Raw genomic sequence first — 24314 nt, 5'->3', positions numbered from 1 at the left:
GGCTGGCAGGAAGGACCCCGGGCGTGGGCCCGGCACATTAGGCATGTAAACCCCATTTTAAACGGGTTAGGCATTTATCGGTTAACTGGTTAACATTTTACATCCCTAATTCCCTGTTAAAACTGAAGGTAGAATCTGGTCCTGCAGTTGGAACTTAGGCCATGGATGTTACAACAGCACAGCTGGGGCACCGTAGCTGGGGCACCGTAACGTAGATGGTTCCTACAGCAATAGAAGGGTTTTTTCTGTGGCTGTAGGAACTCCAACTCCCTGAGCAATGATTGCTAAGTTTATGGAAGCATTCTTCGATCAGCCTAGTTGTATCTACACTGGAGCTTAGGTTGGCATAGCTATGGCACATAAGGGTGTGAACCCCCCCGAGTGCTGTAGCTGTGATGACTTGACTTTCAAGTGTAAAACAGGCTTCAGTTGTCAACTGTATTTCGGTGCAATCCATTTTATTTTACCCTGCAGAGCTAATGGGAGTGACTAGTAAAAACTGTCCTTTGACAAAGTAAGCACATGTTACTTTTTATTACTTCAGGTATTGCCCACAGTGTTGTAGGCACTTTCCAAAACAGAAATAGGCACAATCCTATCTCCAGGTTACTCACATTGAAGCCTTCCAAGCAGAGTGGTTCTTGGCCTCATTTGAATGAGGCTATTGTGGTGCCGCACTGGGGACATCTGGTTTGGATCAGATTCCTCAAAGCAGAGAGCTGACTAATATTTTGCCTGTAAGATTTCTGTTCCCTCCACTGTGATCTGGTGGTAACTTTTCTATTAATTCTGATCTGAGCTATTTGGGAGTAGCAAAGAGCCCAGGTGTTCTAGCTATAATGAATGCTACCTTTGTAGTCTCATGTCGAAGATAGTCTTAAGAGTGCTCCATGAACTTCAGAGCACTCAAAATATATTGTAATGTATAATCCTGCCTTGGTACTGGAGAAATGGGCCAATAAACTTAAAGGTATATTGTTGTTGAAGATTCCCTAGTGTTAGAATTTTGCAGCAGTTTGAAAAGGAAGCAAATTGTTACAGTTCCTCCAAAGAATCAAACTCTACTACAGAGAGCATCTGTGCAATTTACTTTTTCTTTTGGTCAGATGAGTCAAATGAAGAAAAGAGGGAGGAGGAAGAGGAGTTAAATTTTAATGAAGACCTTGTTTGCCCACATGGTAAGTGCGTATGTAGGGGACAGAACTGAACATGTCGTATTTGGAAGACCCACCATTTACAGATGGATCTTCCATATTTCTTCTGCAAAAACCAAGATAAGCTGGGCTTAATTAAGTTTATTTCTGACTTACTTTGCTTTTCTTAAATGTTTATCATTTGATCCTGAGCTGTGATCGCATCAGATCTCACGAGCTAGTGTGATGTTGGGATAGATTTGATGGGAGACCTACAAAGAAAACCTAGATCAGTGATACACAATTAGATCTACCCGCAGGCTGATATGAAAATTTTATGACAAGAAGTGGACCATTTGCACAGAAGACTAACAAAATAAAATAAAAAAAACAAACTTCAGCTGCCAAGAAAGATCTTAATTGTAACAAGTATTAATGTTTTTATCTTTTAACAAAGTTTATAAATCAACATTGTTACCTGTGTTTGTGGCAATGAAGGTGACATCAATGATCTCTGGCAAGCTTTGTGAGAAGTGGTTTGTAGGAGATAAGGGCAAGGCACATGCACTGGTGAAGATGCTGACCTGTAAGGTGATTGTGGTGGTGTTTTTTTTTTTTATGATGTTCATGGTAGAAAACCCATATTTGCAGAGGCATGTTGAGCCAAACATTGTTTAAAGATAGATGGCTAGATTCTGGCTATTCTGAAACTGGTCAGTATATTGAGTCCACAAATCACAAAGTCCCATTTCTCTGAATTTTTCCTTGAAGGACATCTGAGCTCTGGAGCCGTATAGTTTCTAACTGAAAGGCACCTTCATCACCTGAATCAAGAGTGTTCTTTGCTTCAGCATAGACAACAATTGGATCAGGAACAAATAAAAGCAAATCCTTTGGCATTTTAAAAGTCTCAAATGGAATTTTAAAATTTTCAATGAGATTTTTTTGTTTTAGGAATTCTTGCATTGTTTTCATCGGTAGCAACAACATGCAATGTCTTTCCTGTTAAGTCTGAAAGATTTCAAGATTCTTCTGAAAGGCACACTTTTTCAGAAAGATTCGCAAGGCTGCTTGCATGGCCTTGGAGCTGCAAGTTGAGGGAATTCAAGTGACCAATAATATTGCACAGAAAAGCTACCTGTGACGGAGAGGGAACATCATCCCTAAATTCCATGAACTCATAAGCTTTGTTGGTCTTGTGGTTTGAAAGAAATTCTATTTTTGAATCGCACAAAACCTCTCTAACCCGCACCCTCTACTTAATGACGTTGTCTGGTTGTGCTGCAACAGGTCACTGTATTTGTCTGAAATGTCTGTAAAAAGACATTTAAAAAGACGATGTTGCAAACTGGAAATTAAATGTATGCAGTTCACCAGTCTCATCTCAATACCCATTGTTTGTTTTTTTTCAAATCCCCAGACAACTTACTATACAGCACAGTCTGGTGAATGATGCAGGGAAGTGTATTTAATGAGGGGTGTATCATTGCCAAACTACAGAGCAAAGACCTGCTCTTTCCCTGTCATGGAGGGACCTCCATCTGTAACAAGCAAGTTTACTTTCTGCAGATCTAAATCTTTTTTTTTCCCCAAAAAAAGCTTTTTACTTTTTCAAAAATGATCTGTCCTGTAGTGTAGATTTCTAATGGTATTAAGCACAAAAATTCTTGCTTGAAAATTTCACCGTCATAAAATCTGACAGATTTGTCCACTTCAAGAGACTTTTAAATTGGAAAGCAGTGCTGACAAACAGTTCTCATAAATTACCTCCAATCTTCGCACTGCTGTGGAATAAGGCAGGGGAACTTGCTTCACAAGGTCATCCTTATTTCTATCTCTGTCAAAAAACTACTCCACCATTTCCGGCATGCATTCCTTCACAAGCTCGGCATCCAGGAAAGGCTTTTTCTTTTTAGCTAGTACCAGCATTATCCCAAAAACAAAGAGCTGTTGCTTTTCCTGTATAGTTGTTGATGTTGTGAGAATATTTGAAGTGTGATACAAAATCTTCATATTTTCAATTTTGTCACATCTTGCAATACTGCCAGGAGGACAGGCCACGTTGAAGTTACTGTGCTTTGATTCCAAGTGGTGCTTGAAGCTGATGACCGTACAGATGGAAACAGTGGTTTGGCATATTAAACGCAAAGGATTTTTATTTAAATGAGGTGACATAAGAAAATCTGCTGTCCAGTTTGGGTTAAAAGCTCAGTTTTCACTGTCGAGTTTTGATGGTTACTCCCCCTCGCATTCATTTTTGACTCCATTTCCATCACTGATGGAAAAAAAAATGGGTGGCATTCTAGCTAAATTGTAGCTGTTGCAATCGCAAGAACTTACGATCCAGTGAGCAGTGCTTAGTTTGGCCCCGGCACCTCCGGGCTGCAGGCCAGCAGCCACCACTCCCCGGCTGCCCAGCTCTGAAGGTGGCGCTTCTGCTGGCGGTTGTGCTGTCTTCAGAGCTGGGCACCGAGCCGGAAGCTACCACTCTCTGGTCGCCCAGTCAGTGCTTCATTTGTAGAGGGGCTTTCTGGCACTGAGTCCCGACACCTCTTTCATTACAAATGAAGCACTGCCAGTAAGTTACTTACTAAGGAAGTCATAGGCAAATGATAGGCATCACATAGCTTTTTATTAATTTAATTATAAACATTTTTTTAAGGTGTGCTGGTGGGCCACAGAGGAAGCTTTGGTGGGCCACATTTGGTTTGATTGAGAATCACTGACCTAGATGTTGCAGAAAGTTATTAGTAATTCATTTGGTGTTGCTCTTCCCTCTGATCTTTTGGTGCTGAACTGCTGCCTCAATATGAAGTAGAGGGATTCTGTTCTGCGGGAGGGTGCTCTTCTTTGGATAAGACAAGTGCATGGTCTGTGGCCACTTAAATTCTGTGAAATCTGTGAACATACTTTGAAGTTTTGGATGAAATATACCCTGCAATCAGTCATAATTAAGGCTACATTTTAGTCACAGGTATTTTTAGTAAAAGTAATGGACAGGTCACGGGCAGTAAACAAAAATTCACATGTCCATGACTTGTCCTATATACCCCTGACTAAATATTTTGGGTGGAGGGAAACGTGTCGCGGTGCTGGGTGGGGGCAGCAGCCCGGAGGCACTTGGGGGGGGCTCCAGGAGGGGGAGGGTTTGGCGGGGCTGGCAGGCTCCCTATCCGGCTCCGTGCCTCCCCAGAAGTAGCAAATCCCTTAGCTCCTAGGTGGAGATGCGGCCTGGCAGCTCTGCGCGCTGCCTCCACTCCAGTTCCTGGCCAATGGGCTCTGTGGAGGCAGTGCCTACAGGCGGAGGCAGCGCACAGAGCTCCCTGGCCGCGTCTCCGCCTTGAAGCTGAGGGACGTCGCCTCTTCCAGGGAGCCTGCCAACCTCCCTTGCTCCCGAGGTGAGCACCTCCCAGAGCCCTCACCCCCTTCTTCTCCCCAGCCCATAGCCCCTCCCATGTCCAAACTCATGCTGCTGCTGGGGAGGGAGGTGTGGTGGCTCGAGACTGCCCCAGCAGCAGCCGGTGTGGCTGGCCCAGGGGCCACCTGAGCTGTTCAGGTGGCCCCCAGGCCAGCTGCACCGGCCGCTGCAGAGGTCCCGGAAAGTCATGGAATCAGTGACCTCCATGACAAACCTGCACCCTTACTCATGATTATTTGTGGCATGGTATCCATTCCCTTTCCTCTTGTACATTAAGAAAATAAAAACTCTCTAAAGTGAGACACTGTAATTGGGTACTGACAACTGTGGAAGTGCAGGATAAAAAATACTTTCTCTCAGTAAGTATTTTGGTGTCCTTGACATAAGGATTGTAATCAAACTGTGCTGGGTATTTTGAGACCTGTTCTCTATGTTATAAGCCTAACATGAGATGCTGTATAACATTAAGTGATGGCTAGTTAGTTGCATCCTCTACTATCCAAGTTTTCAAGTCTCCTTTTTTGTGCAGAATATTGGCACTTTTAATAGACTATAATTGCTCCATTTTGGAAGCATTATCCTAATGTAATCATAGCAGTTAAGCCTTCAGTTCTGTTTGGGACAATGAATGCATTATTGTCAGTTGATATGAATTAACAATGCAAGCTCCACCACTAAAACTAATAAGAGATGCATGCTTTTTGATTAATAAAGCTGTATTCTCAAATAGAATGTTTAAACTGTCTTTTTTAACCCTTTTTCATTGTTGTGCATTGTAATTGACAGTCCCACAAGGCTAATATAAAACTGCAGAGCAGAATGATGAAACACCATAAAAATAAGTATTTTGAAAATATTTCCCTAGAAAAATTGATCTGTGACTTTGGTCTACATAAAAAATAAATGACATTAAATATTGGGGCCATCAGAAGTTCAGGTTTCATTATCCTTAGCTAACTTCAGACTGTTCTTGTAAAATGCTCTCTTCACCTTATGCGTTCAAAATTTTCCATTGAATTAAGTGTATCAACTAATCTGTTTTCTCTGTAATAGATCCTTAATTTTGCAGAGAAGGAAACTACTTCCTTCATGGTGCTTTCTGTAAAGCCCAGTGCTTGATCTGTTAGGTCTGGCATGCATCCAAAAATATCATACAGGTTTTTCCCTTATGAATTCCCACTACCATCTTCTTACATGCATATGTCAAGAACCTTTTTCATCTCTAATTCCAGAGGATTGTCATAATTTCTCTCTCCGATAGTTTCCTGACCCTGTCGAATAATTTTTGTCTGATTACCAGGTTAGGCTATCTTTGATGTTCATGCTCCGAATCTACCTCTGAAGAGAGAGAGAGATGATGAGAGGGGGACAGTGGTTACTCCTGAGGGCATTCAGTGCCAAAAGAATTAATAATTCTGTGCACAGTATTTTAAAATTCTGCAAATTTAATTTGTCAATAAATAAATGCAGAGGCTCCAGCATGGCAGTGGGGAGCACAGTCCACTGGCTGTACGAAGGTGGGAGATCACCATGCAGCCTCCCCACCCCTGGGACACGGACTCAGGGTCGGTGCAGCCTCACCACTAACACAGCACAAGGCCTGGGCCTGCCCCAGATACACCCTGGGGTCCTGCACCTCTGCGCCAGGCGCACCGGGTCTGGGGCAGGCAGGCTCAACCAGGCAGGATCCAAGTGTGGAAGGGCTCAGTGCGGGGGATCCAGGTGTGGGGTGAGAGGATTGTGTGTGGGACAATCTGGGTGTGCAGACAGCTCAGTGGGGGGGGTCTAGGTATGGGGGGATCCGGATGGGGTGTTCCAGGTGCAATGGGACTCTGCAGGGGCTTCCAGATGAAAGTGGTTGGGGCTCAGTGGAGGGGTCTGGAGGAGTGGGGCTTGGTGGCGGGGGCGGTCCTGGATGCAGCTAGTTGGGGGTCTGGATGTGGAAACTCAGGGAGGTGGGGCTCATCAGGGTGGGGGTTTGAGTGTAGGGAGCTCAGTGGGGGTGGTATGGGTGCGGGGGGCTCCAGATGCAGGGGTTGAGGTTCAGTGGGTGGAGTTCAGATATGAAGGGGAGTTCTGGGTGTACTGGTTGAGGCTTGGTAGGGGTGTCTGGACATGGGAGGTCCAGATGCATGGGGGTTGAGCGGATGGGAGAGCAGCTCCCTGTACAGTGCCTCCTGCCCCCTACAGTGAGGAGCGACGGGGGCAGGAAGCAAGGGAGGATGCTGAGTTTCCTGCAGCTGAGGGAGGTTTCTGGGGGTGGGGTCTGAAACAGCCCCAGCCAGTCCTTGCAGGGGAAGAGGAATTCCCATCCTCTCCTGCCTCCAGCCCAGCTGGAACTAGCAGCTGATCCCGGCTCAGGGTAAGAGCCACAGGCTGGGGTGTCCCCAAACCTGCAGTGATTTACCTCTCAGCCGGCTGCTCCAGGTGCCTGAAACTCTGTATATTCACAGTTGGGGAGTGGTGCATGACTGCTGTTGCAGCTTCCCTTTGCTTCCCTGCCAGAAAGTCATTTTTCTGCGGGGAAGCAAAGAAATATTCAGGGGACATGAATTCTGTGCTTGCGCAGTGGTGCACAATTCTTCCAGGAGTAAATGGTCAGGGTCTTTGCCTTCCAGATGGTACAGCATTTGTACATTCTGATCAGATTTTCCACCTCTCACTATAGCTTCTTGATCTATTTTCATAAATCTTATGATGTCAGAGCAATTACTTGCACAATCTTATTTTCATGTCCCTGATGGTTTCTGGAAAATCATCCCAGTCCTGCTTTCTCCATATGGTGAACCTAGGTTAATAATTGGTCAAATTTAGCAACTGTTTCATTAGTAAAATTTTAAAAATTTTAAAATTTTAAAACAATCCAGTCTGACCTTCATTTATTGTAATAAATCCAGGAGTGGAGTGTTGCTATTTTTTCTTTGGGAAATTGGCAGGAGTTCAGACTTTGTCAGAATGAGAGAAGATGATAGGTCGGTGGCATTGAAGTCTTGTTCTAATACTAAAGACATAGAGCCAATGAGTTTCCCTGGTGTTTTTTCTCTATCTTGTGGCTAACTTAAACCCATTTCATGCTGGGGTAGACTATAGAAAGAAAGAAAAAACTTTTTAAATAGTTCTTAGCTAGCCTTTACTCTGTCAAGTACAGCAACTTTTCAAGTTTTTTTTTTCTTCCCACTGTTGGTTAATACCCACTTTAAAAGTTGAGCATCATTCTTTCCCATGTCAGTGTTTGGTTGTTTGCTGTTTACCATTCACTACTTTACCCTCTGTACTGAAATTAATATTATTCTCGTTTGGTTGTGTATCAGCATTATTCTTACCACACCTTGTAGCTTTTGTCGCAGCAGCAGCAGTTAAATAGCGAGGGCTCAGTTGTGTTGTACCTCTCCCCTTTACAACTATAAGTAAAGCAAAAATTATGGCTTGGTCAGTCTGTCAGCAATGAAGTAGCATAGTTTCTCATATATGAAATACTATGATTTCCCACCATGTTGAGTCAAACACATAAATTTGATGCCTGTATTGCAGCGCGTTGACCTTTTTGGCATAGTTGTTACCAGGATAACTCATAAATGCTTTCTGTTAATTCGTTATCTTACTGATTGTCAGTTTTTTTGTTAGTTACCTGAAAAATAGTTCAAGATAAACGATAATATGTAAGTAATTGGCATAATTTTAAAATAACATTTGGTACACCTCACTTCTATTTTTTCTCACACACAATTAATTCCACCCAACTGGATGTAATAAGGCACTTTCTTGATCAAAAGATTTTGTGCAGTTCACTTTTTTTCAAGATGGGCATTATGGAAAATGGAATCTGCCATGTTTAATTATGGATCCTGACTGTGTTTGAGTGTCCTGTGGAGCTTCACATTCTAAGTGATTGCTACAGAAATGTGGCGTTTTAAATGCCATAACGCTTTCAGAAGGGTGGTGGGAGGATGTATGGGGAGAACATCTTGGACAGAATTTTCAGTGCCTGAAGTTAGGCACCTAAAGCCATATTTAGGCAAATAAATCATTGTAGCCTTATTTTTCCAGAGGTGTAGCACATGCACCTTCATTTTCAAGTCAATACAAATTGTGGGGTGCTCAGCAGCTTTGAAAATCAAACCACTTTTTTAGGTACCTAATTTGAGGCACCCATGAGTGGGGAAAAGATTAGCCCTTGTGTGTTTGTATCCTCTATCCTGGTTCTGTTCTTGCCCTTAATTTCTCTTCCTGTTCCATGGATTTCTGTCTTTCCTTTCCTTTTGTTGCATTTGAATCTGTGGCTCAGGCCAGTGGTGCTGGAACATTTTTAATAGTGGAGGAGCTGAAAGCCAGCCCCCTTACCCTGTCCATGCTCCCCCTCCCAGAGCTGGGACCAGGAGCAGGGCCATGTCTCCAGGAGGCGGGGACCCAGATGGGGGTAAGGAGGCCTAGGCTGGGGTAAGGGAGCCGGGAGGCCCACATAAAATCTGGGGGTGCTGCAGCACCCATAGTTCCCGTGCCTATTGCTCAGGCACATGGTTTTATAAATCCAAAGGGCAATCATGGTAGATTAAGATCTTTCTGTTTTTATATAGGAATGCTGTATTTAAGAATGTATTGGGTTAGCTTTTAAAATAATTAGCTATAATTCTTAAAACATACTGTTGCTGTGAGTAAGCACTAAAATCCTACCTCCAGGAGGAAACTTAAACATTGATGGGGTAGAAATAGAGGCTGAAGGTGACTCTTCTGTATAAATTCTTTTTTTATTCTAGTGCTGACACAGGTGTCAGATTATAAGGGTGTAAAATCTACTTCTGTATTCATACAAGCAATCTCTTAAATCTGTTTTAGTGCTGTGAAACTTTTGCTGAGTATGTGCAGAACAAAAATGATCTCTTGGATTTCTCCATGCAGGTGACCTATGCATATCAGAAAATGAAAGGAGGGTTGTTTCTAAAGAAGCCTGGAAAAAGCTCAAGCAATATTTTCCAAAGGCTCCAGAATTTCCAAATAGCAAAGAGTGTTGTTCCCAGTGCAAGGTATCTGAATATCTGATGACTTCGTAAGACTTTGACAGTTCGTGTATGGTGGTAGCTTTAGCTTTCATGTTGGCTTAAAATGGGGAGGAAAAAAATCTGCTTTTACCTTTTTAATAGCACCTTTGAAAACAAACACAAGTGGTGAAAAGGATTCTCTGTTTTCACACAGATTCTGGAAAGAGAAGGAGAGGAAAACGAAGCCCTGCATAAGATGATGGCAAGTGAGCAGAAGACTGCTCTCCAGAACCTGTTCCAAGACAAATGCAGACCGTGTCTTGGTAGCTGGCCTCAGGTACAAAGACTAGGAAAAGTTGATTGTCTACCAGATCTGGGAAAAGGCTATTAGCGTACTCTTGCACTTGACAACAGAATGTAAAATTGTGATCTATTAGAGGGAAATTTGTGTGTGTAATCCTTGAGCAAAACAGACCATGCAAACATGGTGTAAAGCTTATTGAAAAAACGTTCCTTACAAATCCTTTAAGTGCTGACTTGGGTACTCTCTTTGAATCGTAGAATCGTAGAATATCAGGGTTGGAAAGGACCTCAGGAGGTCATCTAGTCCAACCCCCTGCTCAAAGCAGGACTAATCCCCAACTAAATCATTCCAGCCAGGGCTTTGTCAAGCCAGACCTTAAAAAGTTCAAAGGAAGGAGATTCCAGCACCTCCCTAGGTAACGCATTCCAGTGCTTCACCACCCTGCCAGTGAAAAAGTTTTTCATAATATCCAAATTAAACCTCCCCCACTGCAACTTGAGACCATTGCTCCTTGTTCTGTCATCTGCTACCACAGAGAACAGTCTAGATCCATCCTCTTTGGAACCCCCTTTCAGGTAGTTGAAAGCGGCTATCAAATCCCCCCTCATTCTTCTCTTCTGCAGACTAAACAATCCCAGTTCCCTCAGCCTCTCCTCATAAGTCATGTGTTCCAGTCCCCTAATTTTTTTTGTTGCCCTCCGCTGAACGCTTTCCAATTTTTCCACATCCTTCTTATAGAGTGGGGCCCAAAACTGGACACAGTACTCCAGATGAGGCCTCACCAATGTTGAATAGAGGGAAACGATCATGTCCCTCGATCTGCTGGCAATGCACGTACTCATACAGCCCAAAATGCCATTGGCCTTCTTGGCAACAAGGGTACACTGTTGACTCATAACCAGCTTCTCGTCCACTGTAACCCCTAGGTCCTTTTCTGCAGAACTGCTGCCTAGCCACTCGGTCCCTAGTCTGTAGCAGTGCATGGGATTCTTCCGTCCTAAGTGCAGGACTCTGCACTTGTCCTTGTTGAACCTCATCTGATTTCTTTTGTCCCAGTCCTCTAATTTGTCTAGGTCCCTCTGTATCCAGCGTATCTACCACTCCTCCCAGTTTAGTGTCATCTGCAAACTTGCTGAGGATAAAGAACTCCAGGGTGCTCTTTTGACGGGCATTTGTAGAAGTGTGTATCTTTCATGAGAATGTCCTTTAAAATGAAAAAGAATAGCAAATATTAGTTGAAGTAAACTTCCTCAGGTACCGTCTGTCTCTCCTAGATATTGACCATGCCCTCTTTCTGCAGTGTCTTGAGTACCTCACAAACTTGAATGTATATATTCTCGCAACCCCTGTGCAAGGCTGAGCAAGGCCATTATCCCCATTGTATAGATGGGAAACTGAGTCTCCCTGTGCCTGCAAGATGTGCTTAGGGGTGTCTGGGGTAGAGCAGGGAACTGAACCTGGATCTCCCGAGTCCTAAATTGACACCCTAGCCATTGGAGCTGACCTTACTGCATGGAGGCTGATACTGGATCAGAGAGAAATTTAGTGTTTTTTCCCTTCCATCCAAATGTCACTCAAACATCAGTGAACCTCTCTTTCAGCCTAATCTTGAATCCCAGCTAGTTTCTTAATGTGTCCTTCCTCTCTTCCCCACCCCCCTTCCCCCGCATCTCCAGGCCTCCTGCCTGGGTCTTATTCCCCTACCTTTTGCTCTCACATCCACTACTTCTTGACCCTGCCTGCTTTCTCCAGATGATCTTGTCAAGCGTCCAGATCATCTGTCACAGTAACCTAGCTGCTACTCCTGCTCCTCTTCCCCCTCCTGTAATCATCCCTCTTTCCTCCCGCATTCTATGTGGCTCTAGCTTTCAAGAGAGGAAATGTTTGTGTATGTCTGGATGGGGAAAGGTATTTGGGGCCATATGTGAGAGCAGGCTAGAACAGCTCAGCTCAGGGGGAAGAAGCGAGAGCAGAAATGGCAACCCACAATCCAATAAGTTTTTTGCCCTTTTTGTTCTTTCTTTCAAAAGAGGAGCTGTTTCCGCTGTTCGTGTTTTGCAAGGCAAATCTTAAATTTACCAAAGAAAGGAATTTCCTTTTTATCAACCAATTGCTGATACAATTAGTGCCTCAGTGGTTTGCTCTTTGGTGTTAAGGTGATACTTTATCAGCTAATTTGTTTATTGGAATATATTTTAAATTTATTTTTCTGTCGTGAGGGGTACACCCCTGTCTGAGGGCAGCATTTCGTCCTTGCTCTCTTCAATACGTTGTAGAAGAAAGTAACTTGACAGTAGTGTTATCTACACCTGCTGCTCCCATGGTACTGAGCCAGCAGTAAGAGCAGCACCTTCAAGCAATTTCACATGGAAGTGGTACTAATTAATCTTCTGCACCACAGGACTGGGTTTAGAGCACTAGCTGTTGCTGCAGTGCTGGAGAGTTCCATTCTGAACCCTACTGGAGGGAAGGGTTTTTGTCTTGCTATATGCTTCCAGCAGCAGGCAAAAACTCTAGAGAGGGGGTGGAGTGTCTTTAAGCAGCAAACAAGTCACAGCTAGGGTAGGGGGTTGTGAATGCTTGGAGCCAGTCATGATAGGAGTAGCAAGGCTGTTCTTACTGCCACCTCACTGAGCGTGTGTGGGAGTATTGTAGCAGCAAGAGAAGTGTTTTATGCACATGGATATTTCTCTGTTTGAATGTAACTTTTGAACACCACATCAAATCAATTCCAAAATTTCAGAGAATGTTCTAGCATCTGTGGGCAGAACCCTGTTGATTTTGGTGAAAACCAGAAAGGGGAAATGCAGGGGAGACAGCCCCGGCTTCTGATTAGCATATCCAACAAGTTCAGTCATCTCTGTAATTTTCTGTAGATCAAAGAACCAGTTCATGGCTGACATTACAACGTTGCTGCACAACTCCATCCCAGCTCTGCCCGTCCTCCCAATAGAGTTCAACATGTTGATGCCCTGAATGACTTAAGAATGGGGGAGGAAATAAGGATGCACACAGAGCCCCTGGGATGGAGGGAGAATAGGGGTCTCTGGCATGAGGGGCCAGAGGAGCGGGGACATACAGCCCCGAAGGAGAAAATGGAGGATAATGGTATGGGGGATACACAATGGCATGGGGCAGAGAGAATGGAGGACCCTGGTATGGGCAGAGGGGAGAGAAGGGACACAATGCCCTTGGCATGTGTGTTGGGGCAGGGGTTATAGGGAGTCCCTGAAAGAACGGGGATGTGAGGCTGGCACACGGGGAACTTGGGGGTGTGGAATGGAAGAATGCCAGTAGCCCCTTTTTGTGCGCAATGAGGTCTGCCCATCGAAGCAGCAAAGTCTGCAACTCTACAGTTAGTATAATATGCTCTTCTGGTTAATCACAGGCTGTGTGCGCCATAAGACTTGCTGGAGTTTAGTAGAAATGATTTATACAATGGATTGAAGATAATTGGGTAAAAAACTGAATTAGCTTTCTAATGTAATATAAGCAGTAACACAAGGGTTCACTGTGTACTATGTTCTTGGTACTTGATCTCAAATTATTGTAGTTGGCTTTCAGAAGTCACACTTGAATGGAGTTATTGTGAAGAATGTTAGGATCTTGAAAGGGAACAGGTATAACAAAAAGGAAAGGAGGACTTGTGGCACCTTAGAGACTAACAAATTTATTTGAGCGTAAGCTTTCGTGAGCTACAGCGCACTTCATCGGATGCATTCAGTGGAAAATACAGTGTGTGCACTGAATGCATCCGATGAAGTGCGCTGTAGCTCACGAAAGCTTACGCTCAAATAAATTTGTTAGTCTCTAAGGTGTTACAAGTCCTCCTGTTCTTTTTGCGGATACAGACTAACACGGTTGCTACTCTGAAACAACCTGTCAGGTATAACAAAGACCGTGAAAACTTAGGTTTTTTCTATCTCCATTGTTAGGTTAATTTAAATGAAGTCTGTTTTTCCAGGAGACAGATGAGCTCTACATTGTATCACAGTTTTTTGTAGAAGAATGGAGGAAATTTGTAAGGTAAATTGGTTCATATTTTAAATCTTCACTGAACTCCCTTTATTCCTTTTAGTTTTATATGTAGTGATTTGACTTCTGAATGATATTTGTATAGTGCAGTGTAGAATTATGCTAAAATTAAAATATCTTGCTGTATAGTGACTGACTTTGTGGAAATAAGGAAGCACTGGGATTGTTAAGCTGGTATTGGTTATTACAGGTTCTGAGAAACAGCTGGTCAGGTTAGATACCATATTGATTAGTTTATCATGACTAAAGCTATATCCTGGTCAAACGACATAACTCCGTCCTGCTTCTGTAGTCTGTCATTAATAGGAGATGAAAATCCTCCCTGCAATGCCAGATATAAGTAACATCCCAAGATCAAAAACCCCCAATATCTGATTCCCTGAGCCTAGCAATCTAATACTTCTGAATTTTGGCTACTTTTCTGTAAAATCACAAATTTAAATACTCTACTTATCTCTCTTTTCAGTGCTATTTGCTGACTTTTGATTTCTTGTTAAGGAAATAGCATAACCCTGTGATGTCTAACTAGAGCTCTGTGAAAAATCCCCCCAAATTATGCTAGTTTTGTATCAGTTTTTCTCACCAAAATGAAAAACCAAAATTAAAATTGTTTGGATCAAACAAAAGAACATTTTGAATGTTGATTCAAATCAGCCTTTTCAAAACAATGTCGATTCAAAACATTCAGATGTTTTAAAAAAAAAACAACGCAGGTTGTTTTCAGCTGAAATAATTTGCCAGATTTGACCCATATTCATGAGTAGTTTCCATGCCCATATATGTATATTTTTTTGGTAAATTTACTTATCTGCCAAAAAAATTCACTCAGCTCTGTCTAACCATGCTAAGTACACATTTGTTTTCCCTTCTCCTGTTTTGAGCAGGAGGCCTACAAGATGCAGTCCTGTATCATCAGTAGGAAACAGTGCTCTTCTCTGCCCACATGGGGGCCTCATGTTCACATTTGCTTCCATGACCAAAGAAGACTCTAAACTGTGAGTTTCTTCTGTTCTCTTCCTTTGTCAGGTATTTCTCTCCCCGTCTCCAGGAATATGTAATTCAAATGACCCGTGAGGACAGTACTGTTGTTCTCTGTAACTGTAACATTTTCCTGGGAGATGTCTGTTTTTGAATGACCTTGATGTGAAAACCCATTTACACCTTCAGATGGATCTTCATGCAGAAAGTACCATACGTGTTCAGTGATAAGTGTTCTGCAGAAGCAGGCTAGCATTGGAGAAAGAAATATGATCAGTAAAGTAGAATTTATTATTAGGAATTGAACGAGCTCAAGTGAGACTGACTAACACGGCTGCTACTCTGAAACGTGACTATTATTTGACACTGGAAACTCACTTCCTTACCTTTACCATCAGAATGGACACAGGTCTTCTCAAAGTTTTATTTCCACAAGACTTGTCTTCAGAGTGTCAGATACCATCAATGGATTTCATGCTTTGTGGGATTGCTTCTTCAATGGCACAGAACTAAACATAACACATCTTCCACTTTCATACTTTTTCTTCCATCTCAGTCCTTCCTCCCTGCATAGTTTTGCTTTAGGAGTTAGAGAGACTGTTCTTAATATTTAAAAGGTTCTGAAACCTAGAGCCCAGTGCACTTGTAAGGCTTGTGCACAGTGTTTCCTTTAATGATGACTAAGCTACACAGCTGTAATTGAATACTTCTGGTTTGGTTTTTCTATGTCATGAAGCATGTTGTGTTTCTTTGCACAGTATAGCTCTAATATGGCCCAGTGAGTGGGAGGCAATACAAAAACTATTTGTTGTGGATCACGTTATCAAAATCATCAGAATGCAAACTGCTGAGATGAGCCCTGAGAGCACGCTTTTCGATTCTGAGCCCAGTAAGTGAGTCTTATCTTCACCAGTGTCTGCAGAATAGCTTTTTCAGCTGATGCTGGCTCCCTTGTGGGGTTTGGAGAGGGACCTGCCATTTTAGCATAAATGGTCAGAACTTAAGGGAGGAGTGGAAAAGATAGATGCCAGTTTCTCAGTAACAGCTATAGAGTAAATGCAGAGTTTGGAGAATGTACCCCCATTGTGCAAGCCACTCTTGATTTAATCATGAAGGTGGCGAATATTTGTAGTCGTCCCTTGTGTAATGTCACTGTCACCAAAATATCTGTTGGCATTTTAACCATACTTTCCTTTTTATCCTTCTAGAGCTGTGTCCAGAATGCAGAGAAGGATTGTTATGCCAGCAGCAGAGGGACCTGCGTGAGTACACCCAGGCCACCATCTATGTACATAAAGTGGTGGATAATAAAAAGGTACTGATCTCTCACTGCTAATCTTCACTGAATTTTGTTAAAGGTAAACTGTACTGAGTGGTAGCCAAGATAGCTATAAAAATAGTTATCAAATAATATATATTGGCAAAGAGAATGCCCGTGCTGCATGAGAAATTACTCAGCATTGTTTCTGTGCCTCTATTCTGCAAATGGGGCTCTCAGTGACTGCTGCTATGTTGAGGATACCTCTTCAGCAGAGAGAATGAGGAGTACTTGTGGCACCGTAGAGACTAACAAATTTATTTGACTATAAGCTTTCGTGGGCTAAAACCCACTTCATCGGATTCATGCAGTGGAAAATACAGTAGGAAGATGGGTGGGTGTGTACACGTACACACAGAGAGAGAGAGAGAACATGAAAGAATGGGTGTTGCCATATCCACTATAACGAGAGGGATCAGTTAAGGTGAGCTATTACCAGCAGGAGGGAAAAAACCCTTTTGCCGTGATAATCAGGATGGGCCATTTCCAGCAGTTGACAAGAAGGTGTGAGGAACAGAAGGGAGAAAAAAAATAAGCATGGGGAACTAGTTCTACTTTGTGAAATGACTCGCTAATGGTGAGTTAAGATGCTTTTTAAAAATCAGACACAAGGTTAGGTTGTAAATTTACTATACCAAAAACCTAAACAGCATTTTACAGGGTAAATAATGGCCCTAGAACTTGCTTTACAAATATCTGAAGGTTCTTACAGTAAGCCTCCAGTCTTCTTTTAGTTGTATTTTAATGCTCTATAGTTCTGGGTGAGAAACCAAGACTCCTCATAGGAAAACTCCTCAGAAAAGCTGACAAGAACCAGCTGATAGTATAGAGGCACTTTCGTGTGGGATGGTCACAGGATTTTGTTGTACTAGGAGTTTTTCAGAGGGCACAGTGGATAGGAGGGACAGATTTTACTGGTGCCCATCAGCCCATGAGTTGGGTTAAATGTAGCCCTGCGTCGTCATGCTGTTCAGAGTGGGAGTGTGGTGGTTTGAGGATTCAAGGGGAGTGATAGTGCTGGGAAAGGCAAACGGTTGGCTACCGACATGTCCCTGAACCATATTTACCTTTTCAGCTGTCAGGAGATTTGTGAACTCAGGCTTTTGTGAAGTGGCTGCACAGTGTATTATGTTCAGTTTGTGACATTTTATTCTGTTTTTGTAAGAGTTACTGGCTAGTTTGTCTCTACTAAAGCATGTTAGGCCTAAGTAGAGTAACCGTTCTCTCAAGGTGTGGTTCAAGCGTCTTCTCTGGTGCTAGCAGCGTGGAGAGGCATCTCCCCTCTCCTCTCCTGGGTTTGGGTCCTGAGTTCCTTTTTGGGATGCCTGGTGATTTCTCACTGTGCCTGGGACCAAGAGGTGCTGTCTCTTGGGAAAATGAATAATTCTACCCCTGCTTGCAAGGAGTATAAAACCCAGTACACAAGATACAATAAAGTATATAAACAAAAACCCCAGCAAAGGAATGACAAACCCCAAAATAACAGTACAACAAAGAGGACTTCGCTGAGAATAGGAAAATTGGATCTGGGGAAGGAAAGGGTTAGGATTAATTAAAAAATACTGACCAGAACCAACCATTTCCTGCCTCCCAACACACTCAACTCTTCCTAACCCCCAGTTCCTTCCATGGCACCTGCCCAGGTAGAATCATAGAATATCAGGGTTGGAAGGGACCCCAGAAGGTCATCTAGTCCAACCCCCTGCTCGAAGCAGGACCAATTCCCAGTTAAATCATCCCAGCCAGGGCTTTGTCAAGCCTGACCTTAAAAACCTCTAAGGAAGGAGATTCCGCCACCTCCCTAGGTAACGCATTCCAGTGTTTCACCACCCTCTTAGTGAAAAAGTTTTTCCTAATATCCAATCTAAACCTCCCCCATTGCAACTTGAGACCATTACTCCTCGTTCTGTCATCTTCTACCATTGAGAACAGTCTAGAGCCATCCTCTTTGGAACCCCCTTTCAGGTAGTTGAAAGCAGCTATCAAATCCCCCCTCATTCTTCTCTTCTGCAGACTAAACAATCCCAGCTCCCTCAGCCTCTCCTCATAAGTCATGTGCTCTAGACCCCTAATCATTTTTGTTGCCCTTCGCTGGACTCTCTCCAATTTATCCACATCCTTCTTGTAGTGTGGGGCCCAAAACTGGACACAGTACTCCAGATGAGGCCTCACCAGTGTCGAATAGAGGGGAACGATCACGTCCCTCGATCTGCTCGCTATGCCCCTACTTATACATCCCAAAATGCCATTGGCCTTCTTGGCAACAAGGGCACACTGCTGGCTCATATCCAGCTTCTCGTCCACTGTAACCCCTAGGTCCTTTTCTGCAGAACTGCTGCCTAGCCATTCGGTCCCTAGTCTGTAGCGGTGCATTGGATTCTTCCATCCTAAGTGCAGGACCCTGCGCTTATCCTTATTGAACCTCATCAGATTTCTTTTGGCCCAATCCTCCAATTTGTCTAGGTCCTTCTGTATCCTATCCCTCCCCTCCAGCGTATCTACCACTCCTCCCAGTTTAGTATCATCCGCAAATTTGCTGAGAGTGCAATCCACACCATCCTCCAGATCATTTATGAAGATATTGAACAAAACCGGCCTCAGGACCGACCCCTGGGGCACTCCACTTGACACCGGCTGCCAACTAGACATGGAGCCATTGATCACTACCCGTTGTGCCCGACAATCTAGCCAGCTTTCTACCCACCTTATAGTGCATTCATCCAGCCCATACTTCCTTAACTTGCTGACAAGAATGCTGTGGGAGACTGTGTCAAAAGCTTTGCTAAAGTCAAGAAACAATACATCCACTGCTTTCCCTTCATTCACAGAACCAGTAATCTCATCATAAAAGGCGATTAGATTAGTCAGGCATGACCTTCCCTTGGTGAATCCATGCTGACTGTTCCTGATCACTTTCCTCTCATGTAAGTGCTTCAGGATTGATTCTTTGAGGACCTGCTCCATGATTTTTCCAGGGACTGAGGTGAGGCTGACTGGCCTGTAGTTCCCAGGATCCTCCTTCTTCCCTTTTTTAAAGATTCTTTTTAAAGGTAGAATGTGTGCTGGGAATGAATCCAGAGATAAATGCTGCAGTGCTGTGAGCTTTGGCCAACTTAAGAGGGGGCCCTTTTATTGTATCGTTGTATTGTGGGGCAGGGTCCTCTGCTGGCTCCCTGATCTGGAGTCCTGTGGAGGTCTCCGTTGGCTCAGTCAGTGGTGTCAGGTCGTATCTCTGCCACTTTGGATACTGGTCTCTGTAGGGCTGGAGCTGCCTGACCTATCCACTGAATCCCACAGCAGATCAAAGGCTCCCTTTTGTGGAGGGGGGTTAATCAGAGACTCCCTGAGCAGCCCCAGTAAATTGCCTGTCCAGATCACCCCATGCAGAAGCCTCCCTTTTGACCTCAGTAGGAGTTTCTAATGCATTCTGTCTCCATGCCTGACTGCAGGCATGCTGGGAAATGATGTCATAGGGCCCTGGTAGCCATTATTGTTAAATGTAGTCCATAGGGTAGGACCCTCTAGAGCAGTGTTTCTCAACATTTTGATACCAGGGACTGGCTTGCTGCCTTCCTAAACTGTGTCAGGGAGATCTCAGGGACTGCCCGTATGCGGACCAGTCATTAAGAAACACTGAGAGGCTCAGGCCAGTGTTCCAGGAGCCGTGTGGGGGTTACACTAGTAGCTGTAAGCGTACAAGCTAGCCCGTGTGGGCAAAGAAGGTGAAAGAACTGTTGTTCATTTTATCCCATCTGCTGTCAGTTTCAGAGGAAAATAAATGGAACAGTAAGAATTGTTTTCTTTTGGTCAGGACCAGATTCTGGGAGGGACTCTGCCTTCTGAAGGGTGCTGAGCACCCTCAGTGCCCAGTGAAGTCAGTAATACTTGACAGGTTTCAGAGTGGTAGCCGTGTTAGTCTGTATCAGCAAAAAGAACGAGGAGTACTTGTGGCACCTTAGACACTAACAAATTTATTAGGGCATAAGCTTTCGTGGGCTAAAACCCACTTCATCGGATGCATGCCCTAATAATGGTTATAGTAGCTTATGCCCTATAATAGTTGAGTGGCTCAGCTCCTTGCATGTTTGAATCGAGCTTTAAATGTTGAGTATAAGAGTTAACAGAAGCAGCTGGCTTGCGAGTTGCTGAAAGTCATAGTTCTCATGCACAGAAATTTGCTCTGTCTCTGCAGAGATGAGCAGATTTTGAGTACTAGAGTAGAATCTGCATGTAGGTAGAACTGGTGGGACCTTGCAAATTATTTCTAGATGAGATTTTTAATCAACTGGCCCTCTACTCAGGAAAGTTTTTTTTTTTTAAATGCCCTTGTACATGATCACATGTATCAAACCATCCTACACTGAGAAAAATCAGTAGTACCAAAATGTTGTTACTGCCCATTAACATGTGGTGTCATCACCAGATGTTAATGAGCAGGAACCTTAGAAAAGGGTCAGAAAAGGGCAACTAAAATGAGTAGGGGTTTGGAACGGGTCCCATATGCGGAGAGATTAAAGAGGCTAGGACTTTTCAGCTTGGAAAAGAGGAGACTAAGGGGGGATATGATAGAGGTCTATAAAATCATGAGTGGTGTGGAGAAAGTGAATAAGGAAAAGTTATTTACTTGTTCCCATAATATAAGAACTAGGGGTCACCAAATGAAATTAATGAGTAGCAGGTTTAAAACAAAGGAAGTTCTTCTTCACTCAGTGCACAGTCAACCTGTGGAACTCCTTGCCTGAGGAGGTTGTGAAGGCTAGGACTATAAGAGGGTTTAAAAGAGAACTGGATAAATTCATGGAGGTTAAGTCCATTAATGGCTATTAGCCAGGATGGGTAAGGAATGGTGTCCCTAGCCTCTGTTTGTCAGAGGGTGGAGGTGGATGGCAGGAGAGAGATCACTAGATCATTACTGTTAAGTTCACTCCCTCTGGGGCACCTGGCGTTGGCCACTGTCGGTAGATTTATAGATATAAGGTCAGAAGGGACCATTATGATCATCTAGTCTGACCTCCTGCACAATGTAGGCCACAGAATCTCACCCACCCACTCAGGATACTGGGCTGGATGGACCTTTGGTCTGACCCAGTATGGCCATTCTTATGTTGTGTGTTCCTGGGAGTGACTGCTCACTAAACAGTGGGTATTTTAACTAATAACTTTCTGCAACACATTTATTTGGCTTCATAAATCAATTAAGCTTTATTTGTCATTGCACTTGCCTTCAGTTCATGGCAGATATAGCTACTTAGCAGTAACTAGTAGAGATTTAGTAAAAGATATACATTCAGCATTTATAACTAAACTTAGGGTGAAAGATGGGCAGTTTGTCTCTTCACCTTGCAGCCACGGTTGTATATTCTGTAAACATGAGAACTTTGATAAACTGCTAATAACTTTGAGAATGCTGCAAATCATGCTCAGTGTTTAGAAGATGTGCTGGTTTCTTTAATCGCAAAATACATGTATGGACAAGCATACACCTAGATAGGTTAGCATGCTCTGAGGCATTCAGGTGGGAGTATGCGTAACTTCCATAAGTTCCCTTGAAAATTCCAACCTCCGACACTATCTGAGGAGCCTAGCACAAGTGTAAATACGTACATTAGTGTAGGGTAGGTACATTTATCATGAAGTGACATAGGGATAGATATGTATAAATTATTTATCTGTAGCTTACTTACAGATTAACTGCAGACAGACCAATAAATCACTAATGAGCACTTCTGTCCATCTTCTAAATGCAACCACACGACTGACCTGTATGTGTCATTTATGGAGAATATTAGTTTCTCTTCGTTACAGCTCTCTCAACACACTGAGGTCAGGTCAGAGAAAGAGCTGGCTGAAGGGGAAAGAATCCAGCCCCAAAGACTTTCGCTTTGTCTAGAAAGGGAAAGAGTTCCTGAGCTACAGGAAGCAGTAGATCTCTGCAATGGTTTCTCCCATTTTAGCCAGCATCCAGAATCTGTTAAAAGCTATATGTGTGTTACCAAGAGACAAGGCTCTAGTTTATCTCCTAGGTTCATGCACTCCAAGTATCTGCCTGGGTTAGGGCAGTTGGCGTTTTATCCACTATGGTCACTTGTCCTTGTGCCCTATTTAAGCTCATTATATTAAGGTAGCACCCTTAAAAACGCTCTATAAGGAACTTGCTAAAAGGCCTGGGACAACCTGAGTTTGTGCTGTTGGAACAGAGTTACACAGTGTGTGATTTGTGTAACTTCAGGTAATGAAGGAAGCTGCTCCAGAACTGAATGTGAGCAGTTCAGAAGCTGAAGAGGAAAGGGAAGAAGCCAAACCAGAAGGGGAACAGGATCCAGATTTTAACCAGGTAAAGATCTAAAACGCTGCAAGGTTTGCAATTTTGAGTTTCCCTCTAGATAGCAAAGTGTCCAACTCTGACAATACAGGAATCTTCTTATATTTACTGTTAGCAGTTGAAACCAGAAATATATAAGCTTCTTTATTTTAAGCTTATTGTTGTAATACCTTCTTAAAATTAAAATCATGGCGGTTAAGTCCATTAATGGCTATTAGCCAGGATGGGTAAGGAATGGTGTCCCTAGTCTCTGTTTGTCAGAGGGTGGAGGTGGATGGCAGGAGAGAGATCACTAGATCATTACCTGTTAGGTTCACTCCCTCTGGGGCACCTGGCATTGGCCACTGTCAGTAGACAGGATACTGAGCTGGATGGACCTTTGGTCTGACCCAGTGTGGCCATTCTTATGTTCTTAAAATTTCCTTACCCTTTTGTTCCATTTGACAAACCAATTGCTCTTTGCTCCTGTGTGTCTAGTATGGTTGTGGAACTAGTATTGTTTTGATTAGTTTCCTTGTTAGTACATCTTACGGGGCATTGTGAAAATGTATTAAATGTAAAGCACATTTTAAAGCTCTGATAGAAGGTGCTCTCCAAGTTCAAGGTTTTATTAAATTACTGAACATGTAGTTTTTGTGAACCCCACAAAATGTGGATATTAAGTCGTCTTCTTTAAAAGCAGTGTAGCCATGTTGGTCCCAGTATATGAGGCACTAGGTAAGTGAAGAAGAGTTCTGTGTAATTTGAAAGTTTGTACCTTTCACCAACAGAAGTTGATCCAATAAAAGATATTACCTTACTTAACTTACCTTCTTTAAAAGAAACTTGGAACCTAGAGGACTTTCATAGGTTTGGAACCTATGAAAATTTGGGCTTAGAATTCTTAAACATTCCTAGTCCTAGTACATCTGTCCTAACACTGATGCATGATCTTCCTGGTACGCATAGAAATACGGAGGTATTTCCTTCAAGTGGTGGTAAGGCATACTGTTGTCTTACCCCTGATTTTGGCAGTGTCTTCCTCCTTGTACTTTTTTTTGGAGAGAAGTGGTTACTACAACATTAAATATTTAACACATGTTGAAAAGTGGTTCCGTACTCCATGCTGTCCTCAAGTTAAAAATGAAAATGTGGCTATCTTTGAGCAAGTCCTTCAGTACTTGCAACCTCTCTGATGCCTGTGTGCATCAGTTGATTATCACAGATGTACTTTAATGTTTTGTGGCTTCGCTTGTTTAAATAGCTTATTTACAAGGCCATCTGGGCAAGAGGCAGATTGAAGAATTTGCATTATCAGTGAATTCAGTAAGCAAACTTCCTATTTCTGACCCTTGTTCCTAGACTAATGGTGGTGCGAAACGACAGAAGATATCCCATCAGAACTACATTGTTTATCAAAAGCAAGGCATCAGACGGAGTACACGGCACAGAAAAGTCAGAGGGGAAAAGGCACTACTTGTTTCCGCCAACCAGACATTGAAAGAGCTGAAAATACAGGTGAGGAACTTCCTTTGTTCCTAAAAACAGTGTTCTCCTCTGCTGTCGTGTGTGAGCGCACAATGGTGACAAGGAAGTAAATCTAGATGTCTTGTACTCCTAGCTTTTGCCATTGTTTTAGATTTTTCTGTGGAAGAACTTATAAAATACTCCAAGATCTGTCATGGTAACTCACAGCCAAATCTTGTTTCCCACTTCATGGATGAGGAAGGCTCTAAATACAGTAGAACTGCCACATTTCTGCACCAGATGGCGGCAGTGCACAAGGGGGCTCTTGCAAAGCACTGCTCAGTGGTTCTCTGTGATGACATAGAAGGGGTGGGGCAGTAGCAC

General features: G+C 43.2%; 1 protein-coding gene across 4 annotated transcripts in view; it reads left to right on the top strand.

The window, feature by feature from the left end:
- USP48 (ubiquitin specific peptidase 48) overlaps positions 1-24314 on the top strand; it is a 60621-nt gene that overhangs the window by 32434 nt on the left and 3873 nt on the right. For all 4 annotated transcript variants that reach the window (XM_037880926.2, XM_037880927.2, XM_043531612.1 and 1 more), the window contains 9 exons: positions 1107-1178; positions 9448-9572; positions 9742-9864; positions 13796-13857; positions 14751-14861; positions 15603-15733; positions 16053-16159; positions 22392-22496; positions 23826-23981. In XM_037880926.2, coding sequence (XP_037736854.1) covers positions 1107-1178; positions 9448-9572; positions 9742-9864; positions 13796-13857; positions 14751-14861; positions 15603-15733; positions 16053-16159; positions 22392-22496; positions 23826-23981 — 992 coding nt within the window. The remainder of the gene's footprint in view (positions 1-1106; positions 1179-9447; positions 9573-9741; positions 9865-13795; positions 13858-14750; positions 14862-15602; positions 15734-16052; positions 16160-22391; positions 22497-23825; positions 23982-24314) is intronic.

The sequence above is a fragment of the Chelonia mydas genome, chromosome 18 (assembly GCF_015237465.2).
Source record: "Chelonia mydas isolate rCheMyd1 chromosome 18, rCheMyd1.pri.v2, whole genome shotgun sequence".
Taxonomy (NCBI): domain Eukaryota; kingdom Metazoa; phylum Chordata; order Testudines; family Cheloniidae; genus Chelonia; species Chelonia mydas.
The sequence above is the reverse complement of the archived record's forward strand: the minus strand, read 5'-3'. Positions and strand labels throughout refer to the sequence as shown.